At 34.3% G+C, this 15,516-nt stretch overlaps 1 protein-coding gene across 1 annotated transcript; it reads right to left on the bottom strand.

Moving 5' to 3' along the window:
• Window positions 1-180: 180 nt before the first annotated feature.
• Window positions 181-15,284, bottom strand: LOC129572525 (focal adhesion kinase 1-like; the record flags this gene model as incomplete). Its single annotated transcript, XM_055452493.1, is given in 12 exon segments — window positions 181-245; window positions 3,653-3,844; window positions 4,991-5,278; window positions 7,012-7,570; window positions 7,633-8,070; window positions 8,211-8,320; window positions 9,064-9,335; window positions 9,451-9,693; window positions 10,460-10,641; window positions 13,004-13,067; window positions 13,130-13,286; window positions 13,381-15,284. Coding segments are annotated over 10 exon segments (2,410 nt in total), but the record flags the coding sequence as incomplete, so codon positions are not given.
• Window positions 15,285-15,516: the final 232 nt, after the last annotated feature.

Raw genomic sequence — 15,516 nt, 5'->3', positions numbered from 1 at the left:
AAAACTGAATTATTTGAGAATTGTTGTTCTTTGTAAATAATTATTTGAAATTTTGAAAATTGTATTTTGAACAATGTCGGCTTGTTTTTAGGTAGACAATAAAACACTATATATAATGATTAATAAAAAATTAATTTCAGAAAGCATAAAAATAAATTCATAATTTATCGTTAAAATTACCTATTCGGCGATTTTCTCGCTTCATAGTCTCGCAATCACTTACTCGTTCCTCCAACAAAATTTCGCTAGGGTAAATTAAATTGAAATAAATGTTTCAGTTTTTTAGTGAACAAATGGAATAATACTCATAGATTCTGACACTAAATGCCGTTTTTTCTAAACAGATCGTTTTCTCGCTGAAATTGAGAGCAATACAAAATCTGTTTTGTGCATTAGAATCGGCATCGGAAATAGATTCGAAAATATGTGGGGCGGAGCATAGGATCTTCTCAATCTTCTGCGATTATAGGGTCCTGTGAGGGAGAAATGACCCCCTAAGCGTCCCTCATCTTCAAAGAAACTTTCGATCGGATATCCAATGGCATCATTAGTTTTTTCAATTTACCTTCAATTTTGGTCAAAAATCACGTGTTGTCGAAATTTGACCTAAATGGGCTTATTTCAACCCCTGGGGCTGCTCCGCCCTCTGGTCCACATATTTTCGAATCTATTTCCGATGCCGATTCCAATGTACAAAACAGATTTTGGATTGCTCTCAATTTCAGCGAGAAATCGATCTGTTTAGAAAAAACGGCATGTAGTGTCAGAATCTATGATAATACTTAAAACTATACATTTCTCGGAGCTATTGATTGTAAAGTTCTACATTAGGTTTGAATGATTGAGAATGAAGTTGACCCTTCGATCTCATACAAAATAAAATTTAAAGTATATAAAGTTGAAAAAATAATATAATGCAATAAGTTTTTTTTTATTTTCACTCTCTACATGTTTCTTCACCTTCATTTTCAAAAATATTTTTTGTGGTGACAAACCGATAACGAACACAAAACACTACACCAGATCCATAAAAATCTTCTTATGTCGAAAACATGCTGAAACCCTAGGAGCTTCTGAATCTAAATCGTTCTGAAATTTTACGCAGTTTATTACAATCATCCATAGTTTTTCTTGATTTCATATTTTTCAGCCACTATGTAACAAATGTAACGTCAAATTCAGTACTGTCATATGTCACAATTGAATCATTGAATGTGAGGGCAAAAGTGAGACTTATATTCACATCACATTTAACCGTCAAACCGTGAAACGGGCACTGTATTCCCAAGACCAACTTTCAACGCTTATATGAATGGTTTGTAGCGAAAATGTAATACAGAAAAGTTGAGCGGAAAAATGTCAAATGAAAAGGGATAGCTATATAGTTCACTATAGTTAACTATACAGTTTACTATATAGCTATCCCTTTTCCGCTCAATTTTTCTGTATTACATTTTCGCTCCAAACCATTCACATCTTCATTATTTTTTTTTATCAAACATGCATAAAATAACTATGGTTTGATTCGTTGAAAATTTGGCTACATAAATTTCGTTAAAATAATATATGTGTACGAATGTGGCAACAATGATCCGAGATGATGGTTGTCAAAAATGCAATTTTTTCGTTTCCACCGTTTTTTCCGACTTTTAACGGCCAACAATTGTGTCATTTACATTTTTAGTTCAATTCAGTGTTTTAATTTTGCGAAATATTTGAAATAACATAGATTTTATTGGATTTGAAAGAAATAAATGTGATAGAAATAAGTTTTGTGAATAAAAATCGCGTGATATTCCCTTAGGTGTAAATCAATAGATTGCACTCGATCCTTGTGTACTTTTGTGTACAATTTAATCGTAGAAATGAAATCATCGCGGCTATGAAATCCATACTGACGACAACATTCGACCTGCCTCTAGTGGTAATACACATAACCGGAGCGTGTTATGAGCTGATGTCAGCAGCACTAACTGACGTCAGTTGCTGTGCTCAGCTGCTGACGAGTATGCGTTGCGTTGTTCTATCGCATTTGCAGTATAAAAATGTGGAATCCAACAAGGTGTCATCTTGTCGAGCCATTGGCTCCCACATTTTTATACTGCAAATGCGTTAAAACAACGCAACGCATACTTTTCAGCAGCTGAGCTCAGCAACTGACGTCAGTTAGTGCTGCTGACATCAGCTCATGACATGCTCTGCACATAACAAACGTTGAGCGGTCAATATATGCACACAATACAGACACACTAGCATTGGATTTATACGGTTTGCGCAAATGGCTACTTGATTATGGGCCATGCATACGCTTATGTGATTGAAATCTTCAACTATCACCACAAGCGTCGTGTCAGTAGAGCTCGTCTTATGTTTACATTGGAAACAAGATGCCTTACATTCGTAAGGTTAACTTTTCTACACTCCCAAACATATAATTTCCAATTAAATCCAATTCTCCATGCATTGAAATTAGGAAAGAATCATATTTTAAATCAGACCCTAATATCAGAGCGATTTCAATACTCTGTTTTTCATACATTGTGACATAGCAAAATTCTTATCGTATTTTTTGCGTACAGCATATAGTGCACCACGCGCCTACCCTACATACCATAAAAAACGCTGGAATTCGCGATTTTCGGCGTTTAAAAATCGGAAAAAACTGCTATTTAACAGATCAAAAAATCTGTGTACCACGCACAAACCTTACGACCCTAAAATAACACTAGATTTTTTGATTTTTGGCGTTCTTTTTATCTCTTATCACTTCCGTGAAAAATGATAAGAAAAATTCGCGTTTTTTCGCGAAACTGATAAGAGATAAGGGATTGGTGTTTTCACTAAAATTGTAATATTCAAGGTCCTCTACAAATTTGCTGAAGACGCCAATCCGTTATCTCTTATCAGTTACGCCAAATACCCAGAAAACCTTAAAAAAACCGCGAAAAAACAGCGTTTCTTTTTATCATTTTTTGATTAACTGATAAGAGATAAGCGATGTTTGTCTTCACCAAAATTGTGAAGCAGGTTGTATACTACAACTATCTAAATGAAACATTTCATTATCCCTTATCAGTAACGTGGAAAATCGCGAAAATCGCGAATTCTTTCTTATCATTTTTCGTGAAATTGATAAGAGATAAGTGATATCTGTTTTCGGGAAAAGTGTGATCATAGTGTTAAAACCATTATATCCAATAAAAATTAGTTCAAATAGATCAAATATTCCCATATAAATGCACACAAATTTATGGGGGTCTAGCCAGACCCGAGGTGTGCATCCGCGTAGGTACTTTCTCGATATCCTTTTTTCGTCCTGTTCAAGGAATTTTTTTGAATTATCCTTTACATAGATCGATAGTCAATGAAATTTTAGGAAGCTACCCGGAGTTTAAGTCGATAGATAAACTAGGACTATGTTAAATTAACGATCAAAATTGAAATATGTCTGGCCAGACCCTCGTGTGTATCGGAGGGTTAAACGTGTTTTACTTTTCAATAATATTTCAAAAAATCGGGTTGTCAACTTCATTATCATAGGTAGAAATCGTACGCAGATTTTCGGACTGTATTCAAATGTGAACCAATTTCTTCTAACTGCGAATGCGTGTGATCATTAGATTGATATGAGGCTAATTTTGATTATACTTACTACATAGTTTCTTTGATTGTTTTGAAATCTGGCCTTTTGGAAGGTTCATAAGCCCAGCATTGTGACATTAGTGAGTATAGTCTTGGTGGGCAATCAACTGGCAGAGGAAGTCTTTCTCCATTCTCTAATTTACTAATAACATCGCTGTTTTTGACGCCTTGGAATGGTTTCACACCGAGCATTAAAATCTCCCTGAAAAGGAAATTTGAATGAAATTTACTTAACCTTCAAACCGTGAAACCTATTTTCTAACGTTGTTCGTGGAACCGGTGCCTGAGTGCCCATAATGCATTTTAAAGGAAAATGTCAGTTTTTTCTTGAATTTTTATTTTTAAATGTAAATATTTCAGTACTTATTGATCGTAAAAGTATGAAAACCTCTTTGAAAAGTGATAAAAGTCATGAAAAATCGAAATATGAAAGACAACAGCAAGTTTTTTGGAATTTTTTTTAAAAAAAGTGGAGATTGCAATTTTGATTCCTTCACAAAAATGAAGGCAAAAACATATACATACAAATTCCACTATGGCCGATTTTGACGTCAAAAATTGAGATTTTGAACGGCAGGTTGGATCAAAAAGTTATGTATATCACTAGAAAGGTCTTGAAAAGTAGATTCCATTTTTGATATAAAACTTCAAAATAGGCCGGCATTTGGCCAATATTTGGTCGTTGGAATTTTCTGGCCAAAATTGATGAAATGGCCATATTTTGATGAAATGATGATCGATTTTGATGTTTTATATGTACTTTTCAAGATCTTTCCATTAAATTTTATACGCAATTTGTCGAAAAATGTATATGGGCACTCAGGCACCCATTTCACGTATAGCGCATCACATATGTTTACGCGCATATGTGGTAAGCTAGTGCGCGTATGTGGGTATGTTAACCCAATTTTTGTAGCCAAATGTTCAACGAATCGAACCATAGTTATCAGCCTCATATTCATTAATTTATGATAAGAAATAATTAATTTTTAAACATTCAAAGTTGGTTTTGGGCACACAGTGCCCATTTCACGGTTTGAAGGTTAAAGATGAAGATAAGTTTATAAATTTCGAATAAAAGGGTATCTAAAAACTTTTTTGAATGTACAAAGAACCTTCCCCATTTTAAAAGTGTTTCTACACTATTTTTTACACACCGCCTCCACTTGCATTTAGTTTTCATTACATTAGATACACTTTGACCGTTGAAATCCAATCGAAGTGAAGAATAGTTGAAAGCTGCCGCTTATTCTTTACTGATATCTCTTAATTTGCCAGAATTTTTTTTAGTCAATAAACGTTAAAAAAGAAGAATAGAAAAAAATAAAGTTACCATATATACACATACCATATGCAACATCCATACATCCAGGTGTCAGATGCTGTAGTAAAACGTCGAAAATTGATTGATTCTGGAGCCATCCATTTAATTGGTAACATTCCTTTACTCGAATGGTAGTATGATTGATCTTCAACCCATCGTGATAATCCAAAGTCAGCCAGTTTAATACAGTTAGGGGAACTGACTAATACATTACGTGCAGCAATATCTCGGTGAACGAATTTCTTTGATTCTAAGTAGCTCAACGCCGTCGAAAGTTGATAACAATATAACAAAAGAGTTCCCAGTTTCAATCTATTTTTAGTTCGATGAATACAATTAAAACGATACACATGTTAATTTTATAAATTAATGTTATACATTACGTAATGACATTATACAATGGCTAAGAAAAATATTATTAAAATTTGGTCGATTTCCAGTACATAATGGTCCAAGAAAGGTAACAGCTTATCTAAAATCAATAGCAAAAATGGTCCGCAATTCATGAGGAAAGTGTTGAAAGCGTCTACAATCGTTCAATCCATATTGTCCAATTTTTTATATTTCTTGTTATTTGATGACTTTTCATTAAGATGCAGCTTATAAATTGTTTATCTGATGATTTTAGATTTCAGGCAAAAGAAAATGGCTCATTTATCTCGCAGTTACAAGGCACTTCGCCATAGCCTATTAGATAGACGCGTGATTTCAATGCAAATTGGTTTTTAAAAAGGAAAATAAACAATTCTGGTGTAATTGAAAGGCAATGAATTTTAGAAAAATATATCGAAAAAATCCAATGTATTGATCACCGGGATAGTCTCGATCATCAAACGTCAAACCAACAACGCCACACATTTTGACGGCAACGCATTGGAACTGTATTGATGCACACATGAAAAAAACCTTTGAATCAAACAAAGAAATATGTCTAAAATATGACGTTAGTAGGTTTCCATCCAATATTCCCATATAATGACAGGAATCCTACTAAACAACATACATACGCATGTACAGTCATTGGCGCATACACAAACGTCAACTCATCTATGACGTTTGTGTATGCGCCCATATTCCCATATAATGACAGGAATCCTACTAAACAACACACATACGCATGTACAGTCATTGGCGCATACACAAACGTTATAGATGAGTTGACGTTTGTGTATGCGCCAATGACTGTACATGCGTATGTGTGTTGTTTAGTAGGATTCCTGTCATTATATGGGAATATTGGATGGAAACCTACTAACCTCATATTTTAGACGTATTTCTTTGTTTGATTCAAAGGTTTTTTCGTCTGTGTGAGTGTATCCAATACAGTGTCAAAAATTGTCATGTTGTGTGATGAAACAAGGTCGCTTTCTTCGTATACAAATATTATATCGTATATGGGAAAGGTTTGACGTAAGACGCCTCTACGCGTGGAATGCTCAAAGCTGTCATCGTACACATATTGAACACGAACATTGTCGTTTACACAATCGCACTCACACAAATGAACGCGTCGATAGTGCCCGCTCAATATGTGTACGATAACTGTTTTGAGTGTCCCTCGCCTAGAGGGCTGCGTGTAGTTTTTCTTCGTTTATTAAGCGATCTTGGATGAAACAATAATATTTGATTTTTGAAATAAAAAAATGTTTCGATTCTGCTAAATCAAATTGTACGAATGTGCCGATGGCACGCAAGACAACAAAATGCTTTCTTGAGCCCGTATTAGAAAATAAATATTTTGTTTTTCGTGAAGTTAACAAGTGCGTTTGCAAAATGAGCGCATTCACGCCTGTAATCACGATTTGAACGAACTTCATTTTGCACATAATGTTATTGTTAGTGTAATGCTATCCCCTCGGTATTGATGTTTCTGAAAACAGTCGAACCTTAGCTAGAAACCATTCTTGCATGAGGTTTTTGATATACTTTTACTTTTACCACATTTTTCACCACTTAGATAAATTGACGACAAAGCCCTGGAAATCGACAAAATGTTGACATATCTTCTGACCGCCCTAGCGTACATTATAATAAAAGCTTCATACTTTTTCGCATGCGCACGCAAATAGGCACGCAATTCGCCCAAGCGTGCCAACTCCATGACTATCCATATTGGAGCATCACTACATATGCCGATCAAACGAATTATGTGAGGATGCTCAAATTTTTGCATTATATAAGCTTCTTCTAAGAATTTTTCAGACGTAATCAAATCTGCATCCGCTTTGCATGTTTTCACAGCGACATTTTGAAATATATTTTTTTCTGTGTCATTTTCGTTTGTTGATAGAGTATCGTTATCACTCTTTTGACTAGAGTTCTCAGAACCGGATTGTGTCCCTTTCAGAATCTGTGCCATCCGAAATGTTCCAATGTGAACATCACCAAACTGTCCAACACCGATAATCTCATTTAAAGTAATTTGTGATCTATTCAGTTCATAATTGCGTACAGCTGGTTGCGAATAGTCATTATCTTCCTCTTCTTCTCCTAGACCAATATCAACATAGTCTTCACTCATAATGGGCATTTTTGTATCTAATTTGAGGTTTACTAGTGACGTATTCAGTGAAGTTATATTCAATGATATATCCTGTTCCGGTACTGGAAATGGAAAAAAATGCTTTTTATTGTAGATTTAAGTCTAAATAACAGGTTAACCTTACACATTTCAGTTTTCGTATTTTCTATGTTTGCACACGCTTGCTGAGATTGCTGTGGGAGTTCTGGAAAATCATCTTGTGGTATAAAACGTGTATTAAATTTTTCCAATGCGCTGGTTGAAGCATATCGATCCCAATAGCTTGTTTCAGTATGGTTTACCATTCTGCAGTAACCATCCACCAAATCAGCTATACTGTTTGCTGTTTTTGCACCATTACAAGTAATAGTTAAATCATCCGAATTACCAACGACTTTTATTTTAAGTAGTGTTTTCATTTCGTTGCAAGAACAAGAATTTGTGATTGGATCTTCTAAAGCTTGCTTTTTAATACATTCGATATCAGTTTGTGTTTGTAGTGTTGATGTTGTGATTCTTTCAATATTTTGAAAATCTGTAACACGAGTCGGACTCGCTTGTGGATGAGCTATGTATGAAATGCCTGAATCCAGAAAACAGTTTCAATGAAAATTTTATTCTTTATTGAAAACATACCGGTGCGGCACTGGCGGTGCCTATGATTTAACCATAGTGGCCACTCAATCGGTAAAATAGAATTATTTTATTTCATTTTAAACTTACCCACATGCGGCCCAATAATTAAATCAACCGGAATATTCCACCCAGAACCCAATGTAATTACAAATTTCTCTTGATCGAAAATGTATTGTGTTTTTAACAGCTCGAAATACCTAGTACATATTGGAGAAATTTCATACATAGATAATATCAGTCAAAAAGTTTGAAACCACTTCTGGTGAAAATTGATTGGTCAAAATTATTTGATCCTAATGCACTTTAGCAGGTTGCTTCAATGCTTCGAATCGATTAGATTGCTAAAGCCTTCGATTAGTTTGCTAAATTGTTATTAACAGCTGTGAAATTTTTAACGGTAGAACATTTGTAGTAGAGGTCTACACGGTTAAATCCGATCCGAAAAAACCGGTAACCGAATCGCATCCGAACCGAAAAAATCAGTTCGGTTTTTTTTTCAGGTATCAAAAATTTAGATCGGTTCGGATATCGGTTTTTCTTGTTTTTATTTCGGTTCAATCCGAATTATAAGAAATGAACTATAACTACCGAGCTTCTCTCCTGTATTCTCATTTGAAAAATTAAGTAAATGTTGTATATTTCAAGTACACTGCAATGTTCGGAATTTTCGGATACGGTTCGATTTCGGTTGTTATATGTTCGGATAGAAATGAAGTTCGGATCGGTTTTTTTGGATATTTATTTTTAAGCACGGTTCAGTTACGGTTACTGATATTTGCCAACCGTATAGACCTCTAATATGTGAAGAAAGATAAATAAGCCCCCCCCCCAGACCCCCTTAATTCATTTTGATTAATTTTCCTGTCATGATGTATCATCCTGAATCAACATTAAAACAAACATATTGATGCATATATAAATAATTGAGTTATGAACTTACTTGAGCATGTATTCCATTTCCGTAAAGTTGTAAACTTTTTTATAACCCGTTTGAATGAGTTTTTTCAGATTTTTCTGTTTAACTGTATCTATCACAGACTTTGGTATAAAGTTACTGAAACCAATCTCCTTTTCGATGTAATCGACATGATGTTTTTTATCGGAAGATTGGTTGGTATCTTTATAATAATGTCGAATACCCAAACAGCATAATTGAATCGCTGTATCTTGATCGATATGTGTCAAATTTGAGTGAATATAATCCTGTTTAACCTATAAACAACATAAAAGTATTCATTCGGGATTGAAATCTTGAATATGAATTTCTTGTTAATTTTTATTATTCCAGACTGTAAAGGAATTGAGTTCTTTGTATTCTTAGTTTTACCTGATCAAAGTAGAAGTGGCATGTGGTTCGGTCATTTTCAAAAAGTTCTCTTAAATCTGCGGGTATGTAGCGTACACGGAGTTCGGCTTTCCACACACTATTAGAATGGCTCACATTGACTTTTTGTTGCTGTTTACGTGATATACTTCCACTAGCAGCAGGACATTTTGAATTAAAACAAGTTGGATTGGAAATGTATGAAATAACTTCATTCATTGAAGTGTCCGGTGGGATCCATAAAGTCTGTGTGAAAATGGGGTTTATTTTATTATATACAAATATATCTTCTTAATAAACATATCTGTTTACTAATTTTTCGTCACTAGGAATGTTTTTGAAAGCCAAGAATGATAAAGACAATAAAAAATGAAATTTGTTTGAAAACTCAAACGAGGATATAGTTGTCATTACATCTACTCGTTTGAGAGTCTCGAATCAGGATCAAAAGGAACCCTATCATAACGCCATTTAGATCTTTCATGTTAATTTCACAATGCACTGAACTAAAACGAAACGGGTGTGTTTTGTTGTTATAATCAGTCACGGAGTGTATCTGCTGCGATGGTATGAAAGAAACAAAGAACTTCAGAGGCATGACTTCGATTCCCGAAAATAAAATTTGGGTTCTTTTGGTATCAAACGTGTTGATCCAAATCTTCATCGAGTTTCACATCCTGGAGAAGAAATGTTGCCCGCAAAGTTCCCGTTTGCGATCTTTGATAAATAGTCAAGTTGTATCAAATTAAAAACTTTTCCAAAGTCAATTCTCGTGCTGTTAGCGAACACATAGGTGCTATGCATTTTACGACGTCATTTTGAAATGATGTAGAGATGGTTAGAAGAATTGAAAAAAGCACATTCCGTCTTTTTATATCGTTGCTTTTCGTTTTTTGTTATAACAGTAACATGTTCCCTTGCCATTATTCTTAAGTGTTTATATATTAAATATAGATCATTAGCGCATCCCTAAAAATACTAACTTATTTTTATTTTATGTATTTTACTTTACCTCTCTTGTGAGCATGTGACGCAAACGTAATGCATAGCTTTGTGAATTAGTCTTTTGGTTTGGTGACATTGAACTCATGATTAAATTTATTACTTGTCGAACATCGGATGCCTCATCAAATCGAATCATCCGAAACCCATGATTTGGAAGATGTACATGTAATGTCTGAACATCAGATTGTACTGTTTCGAATGAAATAAAAAGAAAATAAAATTAATATTTTTAAATAGTAAAACGAAAAAGATCGACTTTATACATTGAAGGTCGAGTTGTGCAACAAACGCTAAACTGTTATCAGTAGCACGGAAACATTGAGAAATTATAAGGCTATAATAAGATTAACTATTGTTCTGTGGAATTGCACTTTCATGTTATGACGACTTTTGCAGTCATTGAGACCGACAGTAGATTGTTCAACGCTTCAGCTAGCCTTTTATTTTTCGCACGTTTAAGTTAGGCATTTTTGGACCGTTGACAATAGGCCTCCTACAGACATCTTCATGTTTGGTTATTCACTTCAGTGGTTACCGGGAACCGGTAGTTCTACCGGAAACCGGTAGTTCCAAAATGAAAAATGCAGCACTAAATTCGAATTCCGATAGTCGATATTTGAATGTTTTCTATTCTTTTGCTCAATTTCTAAGTATACAGAATAAATTAATGCAACGGTTTTGTTCACTTTTTATTGTTTTCTTCTTGAAATGACCATTATTTGGTTGAATGTTCCAAGTGATGATATTGTTAAATTAGCAACTGCTAGTGACACATATTATTTACAATATGAATGTAGACGCTCGCTAAATAATGTACTACACTCATATCAGGCACAGGTTGCCTATTTCAATGGGGCATCCAATGAATGTGCTGAAACTGCCAGATATTTCAATAATCTCAAAACCGAACGAAACCTGAAATTGCTCTTGTTTTTAGCGGTATATAGCAAATGTTTTAGCGATGCCATAAAAATGATTCAACGATTGTTAGTTTCGTGCGTCACTTGAATTTCCTGAAAATGTACTCGAAGATTTGAAACAAAACCCATTGCTAGGCGGCTAGGAAGAAGCATGGAACGAAGAAATTGTTGTGGGAAACGACGAAAAGGTATTCCTCAAAGAGGTTTAGCTTGCTTAAAGTGGTTGAACTTGGTTGAACTTGAGCCCAAAAGACAACACAACATAAAACACATTCTCTGCGTGAGTGCGTCATTGACTCTAATATTGAAATCAGTACAAATCGATTCTCTATAGACAATAAATTGGTCCAAATTGTTGAACCATTTATCAATTTCCGAGGCGATGCCGATTTGAAAAAAGGTCCACGAGCTGTTTGGGAAGGATTTGGAATCATCATCAATACATTTGCAATACCAAGAGCTTATGCAATTGAAATCTCAACTTAATTTGGAGTCAAGTCCTTATACCAATATAAAGAAGCTAACATACCATCTCGTTATCTCTTATTATCAGTTACGCGAAAAATGATAAGAAAAAACTCGTGCTTTTCGCAGTTTTTAGCGTTACTGATAAGATATAACGAAATGGTGTCTTCGCCAAAATTGTAGTACTTAAAATTCCCTACAACTTTGCTGAAGACCAGAGATTACTATGGGATATTTTTATTCATATGGGATAAGGATAGGAAAAATATCGCATAAAAATAATAGATATTTTTCACGCGTTGCGTTCAGCGAAACGCATAAATAAACAATAGCGATTCTGCACACACAGAATCACTGTTTTTTCGTTATACTCTTCACACTTACGATGAGCTGCGCGGAGCGTGCATGTAAATGTTTCGCTCACTTCTTTCTTTGAACACTCTTCGTGTGTCAACACAATGTTTGTGTGTATCGCTTGTGCCGTCGTTTGTAAACGACGTCAATGAGCTGGGTACGAAGAGTGTCGATCGAAAGAAAAGAGCGAAACATATAAATGCACGTTTACAAACGACGGCACAAGCGATACACACACAGACATTGTGTTGACACACGAAGAGTGTTCAAAGAAAAAAGTGAGCGAAACATGTGCATGCACGCTCCGCGCAGCTCATCGTAAGTGTGAATAGTATAACGAAAAAACCGCGACTCTGTGTGTGCAGAATCGCTATTGTGTATTTACGCGTTCGCTGAACACAACGCATGAAAAATATCTGTTATTTTTATGCGATATTTCTATCCCATATAAATAAAAATATCCCATAGTAATCTCTGCTGAAGACACATATATCTAAGGCCACACACATGGCTTGCGTTTTTCGCGTAATACACGTAACTGAAAAGAGATAAGTGATACCTGTCTTCAGCCAAGTTCTAGGAGAACTCCTGTACTCCAACTTCTCCAAAGACACTAAGTCGCTATCTCTTAAAGCAGCTTTACATGACGGAATATGGCTCACGGGACTTAGTTCTCCATTTAAAATGACGTGAACCAAATTCCGCCATGTAAAGCTTATAGGTCATAAATATCGTCTTTTCAATATCATTTTTGATTCAATGTTGTTAAGTAAGTTTATCTTTCTCAAAATCATAATATTTTATATGCTTACCATTTGAACGAGACGGACTAAAATGGGGTGAGTGACCACGCGTAATATTTAAATCAGTCATTTTCTAATTTTAAAATAATAGGAAATCTTATTAAATATTTTAAATAATTGTGCGTCCGAATTTACTCGTAATTGTTGTGTTGATTCGTAAATATTCTATTTTCTTGGGGACCGTGTATATTGCTTCAATTATTTTCTGTGAAAATGTCTTATTTTAGTATTCCTTTGCCCCCAAGATTGCTGATTAATCACAATCAATGCAGGACCAGTAAATCCGTCATAGCTATAAAAACAAAAATAAAAAGTTTTAAATAGGACAAACAAAATATTTCATACAAAATTGCATCAAAAATGTAAAACCAGAAAATAATACGTACAAAATGTTAACGATTCGCCTGGTATTCTTGCATTGTTTTGCATGTAAAAGACGATGTAGGTGTTCGTTGCCAGGATTTTAAGAGTAAGTATAGCTTTTTAAATATGTCTGTTTGAATTAAGTTTTAATCGTTGGTTAAACAACTTTTTTCGATCGTAGATTCTATAAAAATGGTGAAATAAAATACGACACTCGAAGTGCTAATATTTAAAGTGTAAATTTGGGCGCTACCATCGTTGAAGAATACTATCCGTGTATCTGTTTTTGTGCCAAGCATAGGATACGACGTGGATGCAAAAGATCGCACCAAATTAAAAAAAAAATTAATAACCGTGCGATCACATCATCACATACGTATACATATCCTAATACTTTCACAAACATCATCACCGTCTTCGTAAACACTATTTTATATTGATGAATGAAATTCAGTTCGTTGAAGGAATAAATTATTATTCATTTAAATATTATAGCAAATACATATAATTATTCATTTTCCTCATTATTTTTACACCTATTGACGTTGTTTAGTTTCAAGATGCTTCGGGTAATAAATTTCATTCAAATCGCATTTTCGTTTTTAATGTGACTTATAAACTCTGTCTCAGTCTATACGCACAAATCCTACGCAATTTGATTCTTTATTTGACCAAAATAGAGTTTTCTTCAGTTTCGGTGCAATTTTTTTTTTGCAAACTGAAGAACATTTACGTTATGTTGTGGTGAATGTTCAATTATTTCAAGTTATTTTGTTTCAATTAAAACAATATGGGATATTCGCAAAATTTATTTAGTCTTTTCAAACTGCCAACAACAATATAAAACACTAGACACGTGCTATTGTTAGGAATAAAAATGGGAAATCGAGATAAAACAGTTGTCCGTACGTGGGTAGTATATATCCAAAATTTCAGAACAGCCAAATAAAACGCTTTCTTCGATAACGATTTGTATTTTTTAGTAGGAATTATTTAATTTGGTGACTTATGTCACTGAAGGAATAAAGTCGGCTGTTCTTATTAAGTCGGCTGTTCTTATGAACAAAGAAGTGATTCAATTTTTTACATTCATATCGATCGTGTGCTGGACTTTGTTATTCTTAGCATGAAGAAACAAATATTTAACGTTACAAATATGATTATACATTACATTTTTGATTACTTCAAATCATACTTTTTTAATTTCATTCTGTGCCTGTCAAAGTGTTTTTAGCGGAATTTAACAAAGAATGGCATTGCCGTTATCAATATACACTACGCGTAGAGTCTGTTGGAACCCACAAAGGGACTCATTTTTGGTCTAGTTTGTTATTGCATAATAATTGAGTCGTCACATGAAATGTACTACATTACTAGGGGACTCACGCCAATTTCCATATTTAAAATATGAACAAATAATATGAATTAGTTTATGTTTCAACATATTAAACAGATATGTATGCATAATTTCAATTTTGCTCAATTTTGTTCAATAAACCGACTGTCAGCAGAACCATGTCCAATCTGTTGACGTCATTATCGCTTCAAAAATTCTGGAAATGGGTTTTGGTGGATCCTGTGGATTGTTCAAAACCGCTCCTGGTTCTGGAAGTGGATCCTCAGGATGGGCCAGGGCATTGTCAAACCCAGTCTGATCCATCCTGAAGATCCACCAAAACCCACTTCCAGAACCGGGAGCAGTTTTGAACGATCCTGAAGATCCACCAAAACCCACTTCCACAACATATTGTTCAAGGTGAATATGAACAATAACAACGCATTCGGGAAATAATACAAAATATTTGAAATCTAGCGTGAATTTTACATGATTTAAATAATACAAATAGATTTTGCTAAATAAAATTTGGCATGAATCCCCTAGCTACATTACAAGGTATGAATGGATTAGATAGATAGCATGTACAGTACAATAAAGTTCAGGTCACCAAAAATAAAAAAATCAGCTGAACTTTTGTATTAAATTCAATGCTATCACAATAACCAATACACTATATCATAATGTATGGAAATGAAAATGTTCAAGTATCGTAATGGTAAAAACGTTTTAATGTAAATTTTTAGTTATTCACAGATAATAATTAAACATATAAACAGAATCTGTTTTGGCATTTAAAAAACCAAAGTTTTGAACCCCGAGG

Source organism: Sitodiplosis mosellana, unplaced genomic scaffold (genome assembly GCF_009176505.1).
Source record: "Sitodiplosis mosellana isolate CC-2019 unplaced genomic scaffold, AAFC_SMos_1.0 Smas_scaffold_5153, whole genome shotgun sequence".
NCBI lineage: Eukaryota > Metazoa > Arthropoda > Insecta > Diptera > Cecidomyiidae > Sitodiplosis > Sitodiplosis mosellana.
Note: the sequence above shows the minus strand (reverse complement) of the source record. Positions and strands in the feature narration are given on the sequence as shown.